The sequence below is a fragment of the Gallinula chloropus genome, assembly GCF_964237585.1.
Source record: "Gallinula chloropus genome assembly, chromosome: 7".
Lineage (NCBI taxonomy): Eukaryota > Metazoa > Chordata > Aves > Gruiformes > Rallidae > Gallinula > Gallinula chloropus.
In genome coordinates this window covers 6,162,020-6,179,792 of record NC_140092.1, presented here as the reverse complement: position 1 = coordinate 6,179,792, position 17,773 = coordinate 6,162,020, and the positions used below count along the sequence as shown (strand labels likewise).

The window sequence follows — 17,773 nt, the reverse complement described above, 5'->3', positions numbered from 1 at the left end:
TAAGGCAGTTGAATGATCTGGTACCTAGTCTCTTAAGATACTGGGCAGATGGGGCAATCTGATCTTCTGAAGTGTGTAGCACTGGTGGTTTGGTGCTTCTCCATTTTTCTGTCTTAAACTATGCTGCAGTGGCAGGGGGGCAGTGGGGAGAGGCTGGGCTGTCCCTCTCTGGCTGTGGCTGCCGTGTCGTTGCACTCTCCCCTCTCAGGGGAGACATTGTATGTGTTTCTGCTGGGACTACCCCCACAGCACTGACAGACCACGGAGCACTTGTGTGAGGGGGTGGTGCAAGGCAGTGCCATCGCTGCAGACGGTGCCCTCACAGCACTGTGAGATGCAGTCGTTCTGGGAAGCAGGGCCATGGGGGCTGGTGTGTTCTACCTCCACCTGGCTGTCAGATCCACCCACCTTAAATCCCATCTCTGGTTTTTGTATAGATCCTGGCAGAACAGCTTGAGTACACTGTGTACAGTCAGAGGAAAAGTATTGATTTAGCTGTACCTGAATAGAATTCTTAACAGAAAAACAAACCTAATGTTGATGTTTTGGGTTTTTTCTCTTTTGACTTTTGTGCATGGGTTTCTGTACTCACCATATAGTATTTGATCCACGTGAAGTACAGTTAGAGTTTGATTTTTAAGATGAGCATGACCCTGGCTCTGATCTGTACAGTCACAATTTCAGAACCAGTAAATAATTTTGCCAGTGTTTTATTGCCTGTATTTAATTGAAGTGCAAAGCAATAATTTCCTTCCTACCTACAAATCAGAGAATCAGATGGGCAGTTATTACATTCTTCTGAGGTAATTATCAGGAGCTGTACTACATCAGCATTACTAAAAAGATTCAAAATGTAGCTTATCCCCAGTTCACCAGGCCAAGGGATGGCTAGCCTGATCCGAAGTGTATCCTTACTGATTTTGAGGATTTTGCTGTGAATTAAGTTTATTTAAAACTGATTTTAATACTAGGTGTAGTATACATTAGTTGTGTTATTAATGACATTGGTATGGAAACGGTTTAAGCATTATTAATGCACAGGCTATTGATACTTAAAAGCGTCGTTGCCTGATGGTGATAATACAGCTTCACTAGTGGATGATCTATGACTGCAAGCATTAAATACTCTCTACTTTAAAGTCATTAATCCCTACTTTCTTCGAATACGTTTAATTAAAAAGTTCCATTTTCCAGTAATTGCTGTTTTTATATAACCCCGAAATGGAATTTTATTGAGGCACAAGGTCTTTTATATAAACATCCATCTGTCCACAGCATAGCAGGGCTGGGAGAAGTTTTGTGGATTGGGTGCGAAGTGGAGAGATTACAGAAGACTGTGTCCCTGTAAGAACTGTGAACTTTTGTCCTCTGTGTAAGGGCTCTGAAGTATTTTTGCTTTCATAATTTTGGTACAAACAAGGGAATTGCAGAGTCAATAGGAGAGAAAATCATGAAACAACGGGTTTAGGGTTGAGTGGAGTTGCTTTATTAGTTTATAAAGAAAAGCTCCTTCCTTATTCCTTTTTTTCCCCCTATATCAAGTTCTGCACTGTGAAGTATCATCTGGTTATATTGCTCCTTACTATTTGAACACAGAATTAAGCAAACCTCAAATGCTTATATAAAAATACATATACTTTTATAGGTATCTATATCTATGCTTCAGGCTGAGAGATATCGTTAATAAAATAGGATATGTTGGTATTAATAAGGTCGGCATTCAAAAAGTATGAAATAAATGCATGGAAGTTTGTCAGCTTATTAATCATTCCATTATAAGTGGTGTTTTTACTTTCATTGCTCTAACATCTAACCACAGTTCATTGGCTAAAGGCCAAGCTAGCTTTTGCATTGGCACATTACCATGCGGTGTAGTTCTGTACTTCTCTTCCATTTATTAATGCTGCAGACTTCCTACAATTCAGGCTAAAAATAGAACTGGTTATGTGAAAAACACTGCATTTGTGCTTGAGCTGCAGTACAGAAACAAGAGGATTTTATATGGACGGGGGAAGAGATTCATGACACAGAAGAGCTAGCTGCTTACACTCTGGAAAAAGCTTTCTTTTTGCATGGTTGTAAATAAGATTAGACTTGCTATGTACACGTTAGTCTGAAGGATGAATCACAGTTGTGGTGTTGCCTGAGTATGTATGAATCTTCATGTGTATCTAGTGTGTGAGGGAAAGCTGATTTCTTGAAGAAGGGAACCTGAAAATAGCACAGTGTGCAGAAGTGAACCTGTAAAACCAAAGGTGAAGTGATGTTTTCAGTCTAGTGTCTTCATCTGTGGCACATATTTTTGAAGTCTCCTCAAAAATGATGCACTAAACCAAAACTTCCACTTGCATTTTGGCCAGGCATAGCCTGTCCTATTGTTCTGATTTCAGTATCTTTAATAAGGCAGCATTTGCTGTCTCCAGACCACCTTACCATGAAAACATTCCCAAACTTATTGCCAAGCTGTAATACAGCTGTGCACTAAAAACTGTCAGCATTCAAATGCAGCTCCTCCACTCTTGATCTTTTTTTACAATGCTGTGATTTGTTTTGGATCAGCAGTGGTTTGAACAAGACAAACAACATACCGGATTCCATCTGAACCTAAGGGAGCTGCCAGGGACACAGGTGAAGAGTGATAGTGGATGCATTTCATAGTCAAAATGAGAAGCGGCAGAACTGATAAGGTCTCATTGTTGCACAAATAGAAAAAGCTAACAGTTTGCATATCAGAAATATCAGGTGTTAGGATTTGAGTCAGAACTGCTGAATAGTAGCTTGTTTGCCTTTGGAGGAATAGAGAGGAAGGAAATGTCATGCAGCAACATCACATGTGGTAGTGATGGGAGACGGCAAAGAGGGAAATAGACCTTTCCGATGCTGTTTCCTAAAGATACTGTTTGGACTGGCTGTGATGGTGGATTATTAAGGAGTTCTGATTATTAAATATCTGCACTTGGCAAAGAGTAAGAGAGGAATGAACCTCTTTTGAAGTGCACAACAGTCTCCTGCAGCACCCTTGTTTCATTCTGAACTCAGTACTGGGTAAGGAATAAAATTGCAGTTGCGTGAGGAGCAGAGGCAATAATAATGAAATGAGAAGGAATTGTAAGCTGTGTGAGTTTTGAACTACCTGGAGAAAATGAAATTAAGAAAGCTTTCAAATGTCATGTGCTTTGCACGAGGCCACCGAGATACAGTGAGGTAAAACAGCAGCTACTGGGTTTGTGTGTTGATTCATAACCTATAATTGGATGTGAAAAAGGAGAAATTAGTTCACAGAACAAGGCTCGAGTAAAAAATATTTGGTCCAAAGTGCTTAGTTCCTCCTCTTAATTCCTACAGACCAGCCTTATCCCCCACAATGGTGGAATGCCATCCAAATCCAGCATATGCTGAAATCAATGAATCTGTTCCGATTTACATTAAAATTTAATTTTGTCCTGACAAGATCTCTGAAATTGATACTCAGTGCAATACCAACTGCAGTATAAAGGATCATATCATGCAGTCAACATGATGCACTTTGCAATATAATTTAACACTAATGTTAAATTAAATTACAAAGATAAATTTTATGGCCTCTCTCAAAATCATTTAAGAGCTTAATTCTGGTCTAAGATATGTAAGGCACAAATCTTGCCTACTGATCATTGAATATACAGATAGTTGTGAGAGATGAATCACACCATATGAGACTTTTTGTTATGATACAGGCTTGTGATTTGATGTATTGATCCTTGTCTACAGTTAGGACCTCTGCTCAAAGAGAAGGCTCAAGTGGGTCGACCTCATTGCAGAAACACTAGACAATCTATATCCTTTGGGAAAGAACAGATTGGACCAGATGGTCCATAAAGAGGACTTAAATGGTGAAATATTCAGAGTCTGAGTTTTTACAGCCTTCAGAACTAAGCCCATCAGGAGGAAGATAAGACTTCTCCTGCAAGACCTTTTGTTTGCATTAGCTGAAAATACATACAGCCACTGGGTGCAGTTTCCCTCTGCCATTGGGATTCCCTTACTTTGCCTGGTTTGTCATCAGGGGAAAAGGAAAGGAACTAGATAACCCTCACTGTTCACTTTGGTATAGGAAGTAGGAAGAGGCAGGAGCACAGCTGGTGCAAACAATATTAAAAGCTCATAAGACTTGTGTGATGCTGTTGAAGGAAGGGGTTTTCAAAACATCTCCCCATTGTAAAGAGGGTGAATAGGAAAAAGAGTTTACTGCAAGGACATTCTTTAATGGCTGGGTAATGAGAGGAAGGGTGAATAATTCAAAGTTGCAAAGTTCTTGCAAAGAGTCAAAAAAATATAATTCTATTAAAAAACAGTATGAAAACTTCAAAGGGAAAAGCAGGAATACAAACAATAAAACTCAATTGTAAACCCATAAACTGTAGATCTAAATAGAAAGATTAAGCAAAATGAAAAGGAAACTAAAAACAGCTCCTTTTTCCACAGGTCTGAGGAGAGAGGGTTAGCAAACAATGACTGGGGGACCCTGAAATGTGGAGGGTTTTTAATGTTTATAAGTATTGTGAAACAGAATTCACTCCAGCACGAGCTGTAATGATGAGCATACTGCCAAAGCGATACCTAAATAAAGCAGATGTCAAATTCATCTCTACAAATGCAACTCCAGCATGAGGGCTTCTCTTCAGATGTGGAAAAGAGAGCACATCTGTCCAGTTTAGCATCCATTACAGGGCATCTCAAAGTTGCTTCATACCATTCATTACATATAAACTGAAGATGTCGCTAAGACTCCTCATGCCCAGCATACAAAATGCTTTGTTTGGTACAGTATGAATGCTGAGAAAGCCCTCAGAGGAGATTCTCCTCAGGGAAGAGTGTGCTCAACTGTCTGCAGAGCATTTCAGGAGCAGTTCTGCAAGAACAAGGATGTTCACAGCAATGCTTTCCCAGTTACAGAAGTGTTGAATCTGGAGCCCTTTGGCTAGTGTGGGCACACTGCAGGGAGTGAGGAACCTGAAGTCCCAGCTGGGATGCAGGAAAGGAAGGAGAAACTCTTTGAATTGTAAAGGAGGTTGGGTTCCTTGCTAGCCAGGCATACAGTTTGGAGGTTGACACTGATGCCACCATATGAAAGGGCAGAATTAATGGCCACGAGAGGTAGCAGAGTTTCTATAATCCCCTGCATTGCTCCAGAGGGCACTGGTGGAAGCTGTTAGCTGGCTGATATGTTGGGGTTTTTTTTAAAAAAAAGGAAGGGGAGAGAGAGAAATTAAATTGGGAGTCCAACACACTAACGAGAATTAGCTGCAGTGCTGGTGCTGGCTGTGGTGTGTTAAGAACTGTTTCTGTTTCCTACTCACAGTATTTGTCTGGAAAACACTTTTTTTTTTTTTTAAGCTTAGCCTTACCTGAAATGAATGCTGCTTCTTTCCATTCCCACCGTTGCTGGGAATTGAAATGGCTGCAGATACAGAGCAGTGTAAAAACATGATGAGCTATGTAGCTTGGGAGCAATTGAGCAGCTGAATACTGCATTATTGAGAAATCATTCGCTACCTCTGGGTGTTAGTGAGAAACTGGAGAGTCCTAGACTGGCATTCAGGGCAGAGCATAGGATGAATAAACATTATGGAGAGCTGAGTATTTACTAGTGAATCCAGCATGGAGTTGTTGCATGTCAACCCACTGCATCTTGAAGGGTTGGCAACACATAGGAAAAAAATCATGAATTCCAGGAGCCTTGTGGCAGAATTGATCTTACATTGTTTCCTAAATAACCAACTTATCAATGAAATGAATGGCATTTTGCTTAATGTGCAGCAGGCAATCTGCATAGCAAAACAGCCCTATTTTCAAGTGACAACACGTGAGAACCGTTTAAACATATATCAGTAGTCCTCAAGGGACTAGCAGATATCTACATGAAATTGTTGTTTTCATGTGCAGACCTTACTGTTGCCAAATTACTCCTGGCTTAGTGCTTTTTCCTCTTATCTAGTTGAGATAGGAATCTCTTCTGAACAAGGGCCTCAGTAGTTTGTAAAATATCCCTCTATATCTCTGGCATTGTATAAATAATAAATAATAAGCTGTAGATGCTAATGATCATTAATATTGCAAGTGTTAAGCTGGAAATTCTAATTCCCAGCTTCTTAGGTGATTGAAAATTTAAATATTACTTGACTCAGCATGGTGGGTACTCACAAAACATGGGGCCTTCTCCAGTGCACAGTGATGGCTGTTAAGGATATCCCAGACCCAGTAAATCTCAGGTTATGGAATTTGTCCCAGAATCTGCTCTGGCTGTGGTATTGTACTGCAGAACTAGTTTCTGCATTTTTTTTAAAGCTAACACAAAATACCCACCCTGGATGCTTTTGGAGACATACTTAAAGCAGGAGCCAAGTTCAAGTGGATGGGGCGCTGTCTTGCTGAGCCCTGAACTAGCCTAAAACAATTTCTTTGAGAGGTGTGATCACATTCATCTCAATGAGATTTTAAGTCAGATCTTAAAGAAAGACATTTCAGTGACAGTTTTCAAAGCTTTTCATTGCTATCTGTTTAAAGCAAATGTATTTAATTTGGGAGTAAATACAGTAAATCTGTGTATACCATATTTCCAAGTGATTTCCCACCTCCTTCTGGATACCAAGAGCTCATATTGCTCCCTACCTATGTAGGACTGCAATCTGCTTTTACACTGTCAATTTAAAAATCTTTGGCACAGAAGGAATTGGAAACAGAAAGAGAACAGTGGTTCTGGTAAACAAGTCAGGGATTACTAGGTGGTATTGGACTACTTAAGCTATTGGGGTTGACCATCTAAGACCATCTAAGGTTTCATGAAAATAAATGAGCAGACTGGATTTTGAATAGTCAGGTTAAAATAATTTTAAAATTGAAATCAAAGTGGTTACTGAATTGGATGCTTGCTACATGAAGCACTGCAAAATTTCAAAATTGATGATTTTATTTATTCCTGGTATTTCATTACATAGGATATACAGTGAACATTTCCTGTTAGTGTCCCCCTCTCAGCAGGTGTGTACAGTGGTTCTTCAAAACGTTCCAGCAGACTAGTATGTCAAGTGATGGGAATCTCAGAACCACTTATTTTGGCTTAAAATTTATCATGCAGGAAAGGAGCATGCATATAGTTGATCCATTGATATACACTGATGGAAGAGACTTATATTTGACTTGACATACTGGGCAAGAGCTTAGAACAAAGCAAAAGCAATCCCCTCCAGAAAAACAAGTATGTAAAAAAAAAACAAAACCCAAACCTCTTATTTCTTTTGGTTCATAAAAAACCCAAAACATTTCTCATTTATATCTCCATGTTTTTAATGGAAAACAAAGATGGTTTTTAAGAGGAAAATGTTCCATATTCACATGTGATTCTTAAAAAACACAAGCTATTTTGAGCAGAGAATTGCAAGCCGGTCAGTGAAAGAAGCAGCAATATGTTCTTAGGAAATTTTCATTCCTCCCTCTGTTCTGCAGGAGAATGCTACTTACATTAATTCTGAAAAACAAGCATGAGCAAAGAAATTTGAATTCAGCTATAAGGCTTCCCTGTTTCTAACACCAAAGAATGAACCGTGCTGAGGACTGCAGCAAAGCATTTCTGTTTCAGTGCCACGCTGCTGGGAGCGCAGAGCACTTGTTCAGGGCTTTGACATTGGTCCTGGAAGTCAGACTTTCAGGTGTAGTTCTTTCACATGGGCTTAAAAAATATCCATATTGTGTCCCCTTTCTCATTGCACGTGTATCAGTAACGTATCACAGACCTCTGGAACAGACATCTTTGGATGTCTGCACAAGGGTATGCAGAGAGATTTCAGTCCTTTTCAGAAATTCTGCCCCACTGAAGTCAATGGGACCTTTCCCAGGGAGCTGCATTGGAGCCAGAATTTCATGAGCATCGTTAGCTGGAGCCATTCCCTCTAGAGCACAGATAGGGTATGCAGAGGGAAGAATGCATTTCAGCATAGAAATAAAATGTCGTTGTGTTCAGATTTGTTAGTTAGTAACTCATACTCTTTATGGAGGATAAAAAATGAGCTCGAAAAGAAAGCCCTGAACCCCTTCAAGGCTGCAGAGTGTATGTCAGGTACACCTTCACAGCCAACATCCTACCTGAACACTAGACAGTGACTAATACTCCCATTCACGTGGGTTTTGTCACATTTAGGAAGGGCTGTAAATCTCTGAGCTCTCACTATGCAACCGTTCTCAAGTGATTAATACAGGCACTCAACCAGGAGCAGTTTCAAGCATCAAGGAGTTAAAGCTAAATTCCAGGGAAACTTCAGGGAACGCTCTGCTCCCTGTCAGGTTCCTTGCTGGTTTCATTCAGAAAAAAAACCCTAACGTTACATTAGGCAGTAACCTTTTAAAGTGTCATCTACATGAGGAATTTAGCTCCTTCCCTCCTCTCCCCCCCCATTTTTTTTAGCTGTGAACAGTGAAACTTTTGCTTACACAGAACTGGGGGAAGATCCAGGTCTCAAAACTCGCCTCTCCTGGTGAGGAGACTCTGGGGCTCGGCGCCTGCCCAGCACTTGGCGACCAGAGATGCTCCCTCCTTTGAAAGAAACCGCCAGGTGTCTACGGCAGCCCCACCGCCCCTGTAGCGCAGGACTCGTAGTCCCGCTGCGCGCTCTGTGCGGTGCAAGGCGGCGCGGGGAAGCCGAAGGCTGCGGCTCTTTGTGCGGCTCGCAGCGCGCCGCGGAAGCCGATAGCTGGGCCGGCTCTGCCACCTGCAGCCCAGCCCGCGGGACCGCAGCGGCGACCCCGCCAGCAAGGCGCGTTTCGCGCGGAGGCGAGAGGCTTCGGCCGAGGAGGAGGGGAATCGATAATGAAATTAGCGATAGGATGCGTGAGACCCGCGGCGTGCAGAAGTGAAGTAACAGAGGGTGTTGCTCCGCGCCGCTGCCGGAACGCGCACCGTTTCTCGGAGCAGAACCCCGGTGTGAGAACAGAAATCGTAAGGCTAAAACCGTGCTTGGTGCGACTGGAGTGATCTCAGAGCTGAGCATGACCCCTTACCTGTGAGAGCTGAGCTTGGCTCGGCTGAGAAATGCGGTATGACAGGAAGTTACGTGTGGATCCATATTCTCAGACCCCTCTAACTCCTTTCTGCAGCGCTTCCAGTATCTCCTCCTATAACGAGCTCCCTGCTTAAAACACGCTGTTTTCTGAAGCCCATAAATGCCAGTCTTCTCCTCTAAAAAAGTCATTACAAAAATGAAATCAATCAAAGCCTTCCAGATGTGTTTTACTAATGCAAAAAAAAAAAAAAGTGTGCTTTATTGTGTTCCCTACGTTCACTTCCCTGTGCCCCAAGGGTATATATATCATTACCCTTTTCTCAAGTTGGATTTGAGCCCTGTGATTGATAAATCGTCCATAGGATCCATATGGAACTGTAGCAAAATCACCAACACTCTGTAAGCACCGGAGTGCCTGTATGTGTCCCAGTGTGTGCTGGGCACCTGCAGATAGACACTTCTCATGCCAGTGACTTCCCTGGCTGTGAAGTGCTGTGCTGGTCTCGAGCCATGGGCTGTGCCACAGTGGAACAGCAATGGTGCTGCAGTAGTGGTCAGGCATCTTTGTGATGAGTTCAAATAGGAAAACTTGGCTGGAAACTGATTCTAGTAATAGTGGGTTACTAAGCATTGTGCAGAGTTCTTTGAGCGTGTTTTAGTGCTGGAGAGGGAAAGTATATAATGTGTTATGGGATACAGAGTTTTTAACTTTGGGCTTCGTTCGGGTGCTAACGCAAGACATCCTCTAGTGCCCAAAGCACCCACATGGAGCCTTGTGTCCTTCTGGGACAGCAAGAGCTGTCAGATGTATCAGATCCAGCACAACCTAGGGCAGTTCAGCTGGCATTAGACACCTATGTGTGGGTGAATGAGTCCCACCTTTTGTGTTGCCTAAGCATGGAGCATGGAAATGTCGAACTGTGTCTTGTCAGGCATTGCCATTATAGGTTCTGGGTCCCTGGAAATGCAGAAATTATTTCTGTGATCATACATTGTCACTGCACTAAAGTCTTTAAGTCTTTAGGGTATTTCCATGGGTGACTGATTCTGAGCTGTGTAGAAAATTCTTGTAGAAGAGATCGGTTCTGTTGGTGTTCTAAACATTATTATTATAGTACTACAGTAAAGACTTGTACATTTTTATATTATCCAATGCTTGAAAAAAAATATGTTAAACTAGATGTTTTGAAAAGGAATCTCACAGAGTGAGATTAGGTGATCTGTGGGGAATAGGCAGTCTAAGCCTCAGGCTTCTTCTATATGCCAATGAATGTAGGAGTATGTAAAACATTTCGTTCGCTTTGTTCTAAGAAGTCACTTTGTAAAATGATGCAGTAAAACTAGCCTGCCAGTTACCCTGCTCACTACCAGCTAAAGGCAGTAGGTGGTTTTGGACAACCTAGCTCTTAAATGGATGTTGTCCCCACATTTTTAATCTAGCTTTTTGCAAAAACCAAGCTACTTATTGTCAGTGGCAGGTTCCTCAGACTTAAGATAATTGGACCACGATCTTTTCCTCTTTCAGGGATTTGGTGTGGAGTCACTTTAGGTTTCAAGTAGGTCTCAAAGGTCACTGAAAAAGACAGTGAGATTTAATATCATCATCGTTAATCCAGTTCCTTTTTACATTTGTGCCCAATTCACATAAGCTAGATGCATTTAAAATGAGCTTGTCACTACAGAGTGCAATGCTCTGCTGTTGCTGAGGCATCCAAAGCTGACCTTACAATTTGTTGAGTTTAGAGGGAGCAAATGTTTGAGAATTCCTCAATCCCAGAATCAGAAGAGGAATTCACGCAGGTCCATACAGCTCCTAAATATCCAGGAGATGAGACTGTCCCATGCCCTAGTGTAGAGGTTCTGGTGCTTGTTGTTTGAGTCCATGCGTGTGAGATCGGTCAGGAATTGCAACATTCTGGGTCCATACCCCATTTTAATCTTGCACGTGGAGTGAAAGAGATTACAGACAGAATTAGCAGTCAGGATATCTACAGACAGCAGGGCCTGCAGAGGCCTCCTCAGCGTGCATTATGGTTGGTGCACAACAGGAAACATCTTTGCCAGATGATAAAGAAGAAACATTTTCTTTGTTGCCAACAATAAATATATATGATGGAATGTGTCATGAATAGAGTGTCCCTAAGGAAATCTTGGAAGACCCTTCATGTATATTTACATATGTTAGTGCCAGCAGGAGTGGAGCTATCTGAGTGTAGTGCTCTGCCCAGGCTAACTAGTTTGTTAAGAAATATCACAGCTATCTTTTTTCATGCTAGTTAATATCTGCTCATAATGAGACAATTTAGGCAGAGCCCTGCCAGAAACCCAGGCTTTTGAGAACCAAAGGAATGGTGTCGATTATGATCACAAATCCCTCTCTTCCTCTCACACACACACACAGAAAACCTGAGCAAGTGCCTGCAGGTTTCAGAATAAATTGAATAAGAACTCAAAATACACCACCTCTTTCACAGCACAAACTGGACCTTCACATGCTTCAGGACCTGGTGCTCTTCATTTTTGGCAGAATATTGAACCAGAGGAAAATCTGAGCCCAAAGTGCAAAATCTGATAGCAGCTCTCCATCTATTAGATTACCTTGTAGATACTTATCCACAAAAATATGTGTAAAAAGTGTATGTATGAAAATAGTCGATAAACCAACTGCAGATTCAATTTCTGCAGTTGGAAAAAAATAATTCTTCATACTGATGCTCTCAGTTCTCCCTGCTGCTTTATGTTATCTCTGTTTTAACTGCTGTTAATGAAAGGCTCATCAAAAAGCAGTGGCAATACACAATAATATTTAAATGCTGAATTAATCTCTTCATGCTCATGGCAGCTCCCTTTCAACTGTTTTCCCTGCATATTTGGAATCTCCACTTATATGAATGAGAGTGGGGTGCACATGGGCAGAGTGGAGCAAACATTGATTGGCTCTGCAGCCCAAAGACAAGAATTTGCCCATGTCTCATATTTGTGAAAACATGGAAGGAAGACATCATAAACTGAAGTAAATCCAAAATGCTCCTTCAGCAAGACTTTCTAAAATCAAGTAAATAACTCAAAACAAGGCTCAGCTCAAGTTATGCCATTCTAACTTCTAATATTTTGACCAACTTATTGCCTTGCTTCTGCTGGTTACAGACAGTGAAACCTTTCCCTGCTTCTAAATGCAGTCTTGCTTTGAAAAGCAACTCTAAAAACGGCATGTGGGCTCCATCTTTATTCTGTGTCAGCTCTTCCCTTATCAAATGTGCTCATTTAGCAAGTAAGGAACCTTTTCCTTCTATATGCCAGCCCTGAAACTTTCAGCTGGAACCTACTGGTCAACCTGGATTTTTTTTTTGTTTATGTAGTATGACCAAAAAAAAACAGGGATCCTGCAAGAGAGAGTATTACATGTGTGTAATTCTGGAGTCTTCTGTGGCTTTGCTTAAGATTAAACTGACTGGAAATGATTCTGTGGTGATAAACAGGAGGGAATAGAGACGAGCTCACTGTGTTCTTTATGCTAGGTCTGCTGTGCTAACAGGAGCAAAAAAGCAGTGAACAGGGATTTTAATTACTAAGTGAACAGATAGAAAATGTAGAAGACTCTATTTAGAGAAGAGCTTTGCTTGAAATTCAGCATAATAGAGAATTCAAGCTGATGAAGAAAATAAAATGCTTTGCTTTTTTCTTGGACGTGTGATGGGAAGAGAATGTGTAGTCCTCATAACAAGAAAGGAACAAAATTATTTGAATTATTTTGCATGCAATAGCAAGATAAAATATCATGTTTACAACCTTCTTTTATGAGAGGTCGTCATTGTGGAGTGCAGCAGGTCAGAAGATCACCGTGTGTACATTTTGCTATACGGGAATGATAACCCGCTACGGGCATTTTATTATTTATTAATTCATCTTTGCAGCTTTGGCGATCAAGCATGAAAATTTTCTGCTCTTCTGAAATCTCTGTAGCCTGGGAAAAAAAGAGTTGAGGTTTCTCAGAAATTTTTTTCTGTTGTTAAATACTTAAGATAGCAAATGAGGAGCAAAACTTTTCTCAATTCGGAGTTTTGATCCTGCAATCCCAGTGCAGATTAAACTGAGCTCTACAAGGCATGCTTTGTTAGCAAGGGTAAAAAAAAAAAAAAAGCCAAGAATATACTTTCCAGCTATGTAAATACTGATCAGCCTGGCCTTTGCTTGGATGAAATAATTCTGTTCTGAATTTTTCTTCCAGTTGTGTGTAATACTGGAGCCAATGCAGGAACTGATGTCAAGACATAAAACTTACAATCTAAGTCCTCGAGACTGCTTGAAGACTTGCTTGTTTCAAAAATGGCAGAGAATGGTGGCCCCACCAGGTATGTTTCCTTACCAGTATTTTACTCACTTTATAGTTAAACTAATACAATGAACAATGGGAAAATTTACTGCAAATTTACTTACAAAGGAAAGTCATAAGAATCCGCACTGTTCCAAAAGTAAGCCTGAAAATGATCCTGATGTTTTATGATTTCAGCCTGACCCAACTGATTTATAGATGTGCACATTCAGATGGTTTCCCTATGACTGGGATATAATTTAGTACAAAAATATGTGTAGATGGAATGCAAAATGCCTACTGGCTCCATTAGAATTCATCGTTTGTGTAATTCAGCTTCCTGCTGTGACTCTGAAATTACAGCTACAATTCATAATTAATTGTCTTTGAGACTAATATAATGTTATTTACAGGCCTGGACCTAATAATCTCCCACCTCTTACACCTCAAAATAATAATTCTCACTTTTTTCAGATTATTGGAGATTTGTGTATTTAAGACTATTTACACTGATACCCAGGCCAAATTTGGAAACGTGCAATTGCCCCCCCCCCCCCCTTTTTTTTTTCTTCCTAGTTTAAAACAAAGTTGTGTGATTGTCCTGAGTTTGGAAGACTCTCAGAGAAATGGCATTTGGTATGCCATTCCTGGCTTGTTCCCTTGGTAGTGATGGTTTGACGATGAAGCTCACGTCAGAGGCAGAAGGACCTGAAAGGGCAGCTGCTCGTATGCTGTATGGATAGCAGCAGAAGGGTAGAAAACTACCTATGCTTCTGGCTGGATCAGTTCAGGCTCTACTCTACATAAGAACAAGGCTTGGATTTCTGTTCAGCATTGTTGCTTGCTGTGTGATCTTCAGCAAGTTACATGGTCAACTCGAGTGTCATGATAGTTAGCATGACACTTCCACTGGTGAAACGCTTTTGAGTACCTTTGTAGATAATGCTGGGAGGATAAGCTTCATTAGTCCATTATTCAAAATTGAAAGCAGGTTCCATTGGTTTGGGTCCAAATATTATTCTGTAGTTTGTATGTTAAATCTACTACTACTGGTACTATTACTAGTAAACATAGACATTTAAAACTAGATGAAGAAAGCATTTCAGCACTTCTACTTACGGATCCTTTTAGTACATGCTTTACAATATCTGCCATTTGCTTTCCTCCTTACTATTCTATTGCAGCAGAACCCACAAGACAACCGACAACCAAACGGAGAAAAAGGAAAAACTCTACCAGCAGCACTTCCAACAGCAGTGCTGGGAACAATGCAAACAGCACCAACAGCAAGAAAAAGTCAGCTGCTGCAAACCTGAGTCTATCAAGTCAGGTACCTGTAAGTCTCCCTTTCCTTTTAGGCCTGAATCGCTAAACGTGCTGTAATTCTTCCCTCACGTTGTAAAGAAGGTGCATTCTTGAGCCTAAACTATCCCAAGCAAAAGGCAATGTTGCCCAGTGTGCGATCAGTGGAGAGATGTGAAGAAGCCCTTCTGAAGTGCAGCTTTAATGACCCTGGAGCAGGGGTGTCCTGAGGACCAGATATGATTTTTTTTTTAAGGCCTAGGCCAAGTCTCCTTCTCATCAGTGGTAGTCTTTCCACTGGTGGTGGGACTCAGACTGGGCCTCGTGGTTTTAGATACAGCATGAGTCTTGCAGACCTTCATCTGACAGGTGCTGAGTGAGGATGAGTCCCTGTGGAGCAGGACAGCCGTGCCTGAGCAGACCGACGGTCTCTCTCTGTTAGTACCTTACCTCTAATCGGTGCCGGGTTCAGATACTTCAGTGGAACAGTGAAACTTCCCAGCAGAGGTTCCCTCTTTTTCTAACCACTCCACTTGCAGAGGGTAGAGCCCCTGGAATATGGGTCTTGGCTTGTCCATTCTGCTAACTGTAATTGCCGACATCCTAATTATACAGGGAAACACCAAGTCATTTCCAGAACTGAACCAGCACTTTGATAATGTCACGTTTATTGTCTTAGTCACAATACAGGGGTAATCAGACCCCAAATTGTGACAAAGTGTGCCTTAGTCAGTAAGGAGATAGCTTATGCATTTTAAGGCTAGGGAAATTAATTTGATATTATGGGAGCTATAAAATGCTACCTTGGGAATAACATGCAGGGATTTTTATTGGATTTCTGATCAGCGGATAGGAAAGCGCTAGGTCTCCTCTGAAGCCTGACAAAGAATATAGGCCTTTTGTTAGAACAAAGCAGGCACTTCCTAGGAAGCTTGAACACCCAGACAAAAAAAAAGAGTAGACTAACACCAGTGAAATGAAATGAAGATTTTTGTTTAGGAACTGATTCAGCAATCCACTAGCTTACAGAGGCTTTGGGCTTCAGTACATTAAACTCATATTTTCTCCTTGTCATATGAAAATTTTCACGTGGCTCGGATCCCTGGAGTCAGATTCTTTCCCTAATATAGGCATCTCTGTGTTTTTCTGGCAGCACAACACAGTCAGAAGGCCAGCTACCTGATCCCCTGGTTGCAGGGACCACTCTGCCTCCCTGACTGTGTCAGCCAGAAAAACCCTTGGATTAGTAATCAACCATATTTAAGAAAAAACCCCAGCAATTAGGTGCAAAACTGAACAATGAGTTAGTTCCCTGGTGCCTCAAATTTTAATATCACTTTATCTTGGCTGCTGACTTCTCCGGGTTTAGTTTGGTAGGACCAGAATCTGACCCCCTGTTTCTCTCCAGCCTGCTCCTCCCTGGAGAGATGACTTTGGTTGGCTTCAGTGTTAGTCAAGCGTACTCATACATCGAAGTGTAATTGAGCCCTCTGATAGTTACCTGTCACTCCCATTGATATTCAAGCTAAGTTCAGGTACTGAAAGGCTACTCCTGACAGATGTAGTAGTAGTCAAGGCTGCTCTTCCCGATGGAGATGGCAGCTAAGCATCTGAGACATAACAATGAAGTTTATCATTGTGTGAGGGATGGATTTTTATTCTTCATTGACTTTCAGGATGCTGCACAGTCAATATTTCTCAATATCACTTGCTTTCTGTACCAGAGTAGCAAGATGGTCCAAAAACTTATGTATGGAGGATCGAGTTCTGTTTTTAGGACCCTACTCCTTTCCCTCTGCTCAGTGGAAGATGCTTAGCTGTTTGGTTTGACATACTAACAGTTCTTCCCCACAGCAGAGATAGCAAACCAGATGGAATTGATGGTTGGGCCACCCTGTAGAGTAGATAGAACTCAAAATAATTTTCACAGCAGGATATTTTGGTGTAAAACTATTCAACACTTTTCAGTTAGAGAGAAGTTACCATGTTTCTTCAGAATTATGCATTCTTTGAAGTGGGCTTTATTACAGGCATGCCACTGCTTTCCAACGTTAGCTGCAGGTAGCAGTAACTTGCTTTCTGTTTCTTTCTCCTAACTTTAACTTAAAGCAAATCAGCCTGTAGTTAATGTTTGCTTTCCCTTATATATGACAGAAGATAAGATATCCCCAAACATAATTTGGCAGTTTTGAACTAAAAGCTTCATTTGGCAATAGAGCCTTCTGTGAAGGGGACTTTCCCTGCTCAATCATTCATTTGCAGTGTTAAAATCATTTCTTCCCTCACTATTAGAGAAGAGGAATGAAATCACTGAGTCTTACATGCAGATGACTCACATAAGCAGAGCTACTTTCCGTTCCATTTCTCCTATCATGCTCTCTGGAGAACCCCAACAATGAGGGCATATCCATACCAAACTTGGATTAATATGAAGTCATACTCCAGCTTTCTCTTTTTCTCCAGTGGTTTCTTCTCAGCCAGCAAAGACAGTCTCTCCACCGTAACAGAATCTAATTCCTAATTTCCTAACACTTTTCTGCACTTATGTTGGCTTCTCATTGATAGTAAATTAATCCTGGTTAGAGAATGTTTCCTTATTCTCTAGTCTATGCAATGTTTCTTGGTTTAGGACATTAATAATGACTCAGTTTTGCTCCTCCAGTAAAGCTGTGTACACTGGCAAATGTGTGAATGTACCATAGCCCTCATCTACATTTCTTACACACACTTGTGTTTCTTTAATGAGGTCTTCATGTCTGGAGAGGCAAATTTTCCATGTTCAGGACAGTGACTGGAAAGCAGCTAGAGTGCCATCAGCTATGACAAAGCTTGAAGCTTCAGAGAGAATTGTCATATTCCCATAGCCCCTTCCAGATCTTCAGCTAAATACCTGGGGCTAAGCAAACCTTGATCAATGACATGGAGCAATAGGAGGTTGTGCCATTTCCTCTACCTGTGTATTTTCCAATCCGTTCTTCAGGCAAGGACAGTGATGAAAATAGAGCCAAACCCAGAACCTGAAAAGATGTGGCTGTATTTCCATGCATGGGTCAGGTTGGCACTGCACCCTGAAGTTCAGTTGCTGAAGCCTAATCAATCAGTATCATTTGTGCCCTTCGTGTTG

The 17,773-nt window shown here is 41.3% G+C and overlaps 1 protein-coding gene across 3 annotated transcripts in view; it reads left to right on the top strand.

Annotated features, from left to right (window-relative positions):
• The window catches only part of LDB2 (LIM domain binding 2), a gene marked incomplete at both ends in the record, with an annotated part of 220,579 nt that overhangs the window by 196,109 nt on the left and 6,697 nt on the right, over window positions 1-17,773 (top strand). For 2 of the 3 annotated variants that reach the window (XM_084266993.1, XM_084266995.1), the window contains 2 exons: window positions 13,264-13,387; window positions 14,532-14,683. In XM_084266993.1, the coding sequence (XP_084123119.1) occupies window positions 13,264-13,387; window positions 14,532-14,683 (276 nt within the window). The remainder of the gene's footprint in view (window positions 1-13,263; window positions 13,388-14,531; window positions 14,684-17,773) is intronic. The other variant, XM_084266994.1, reaches the window with a different exon arrangement.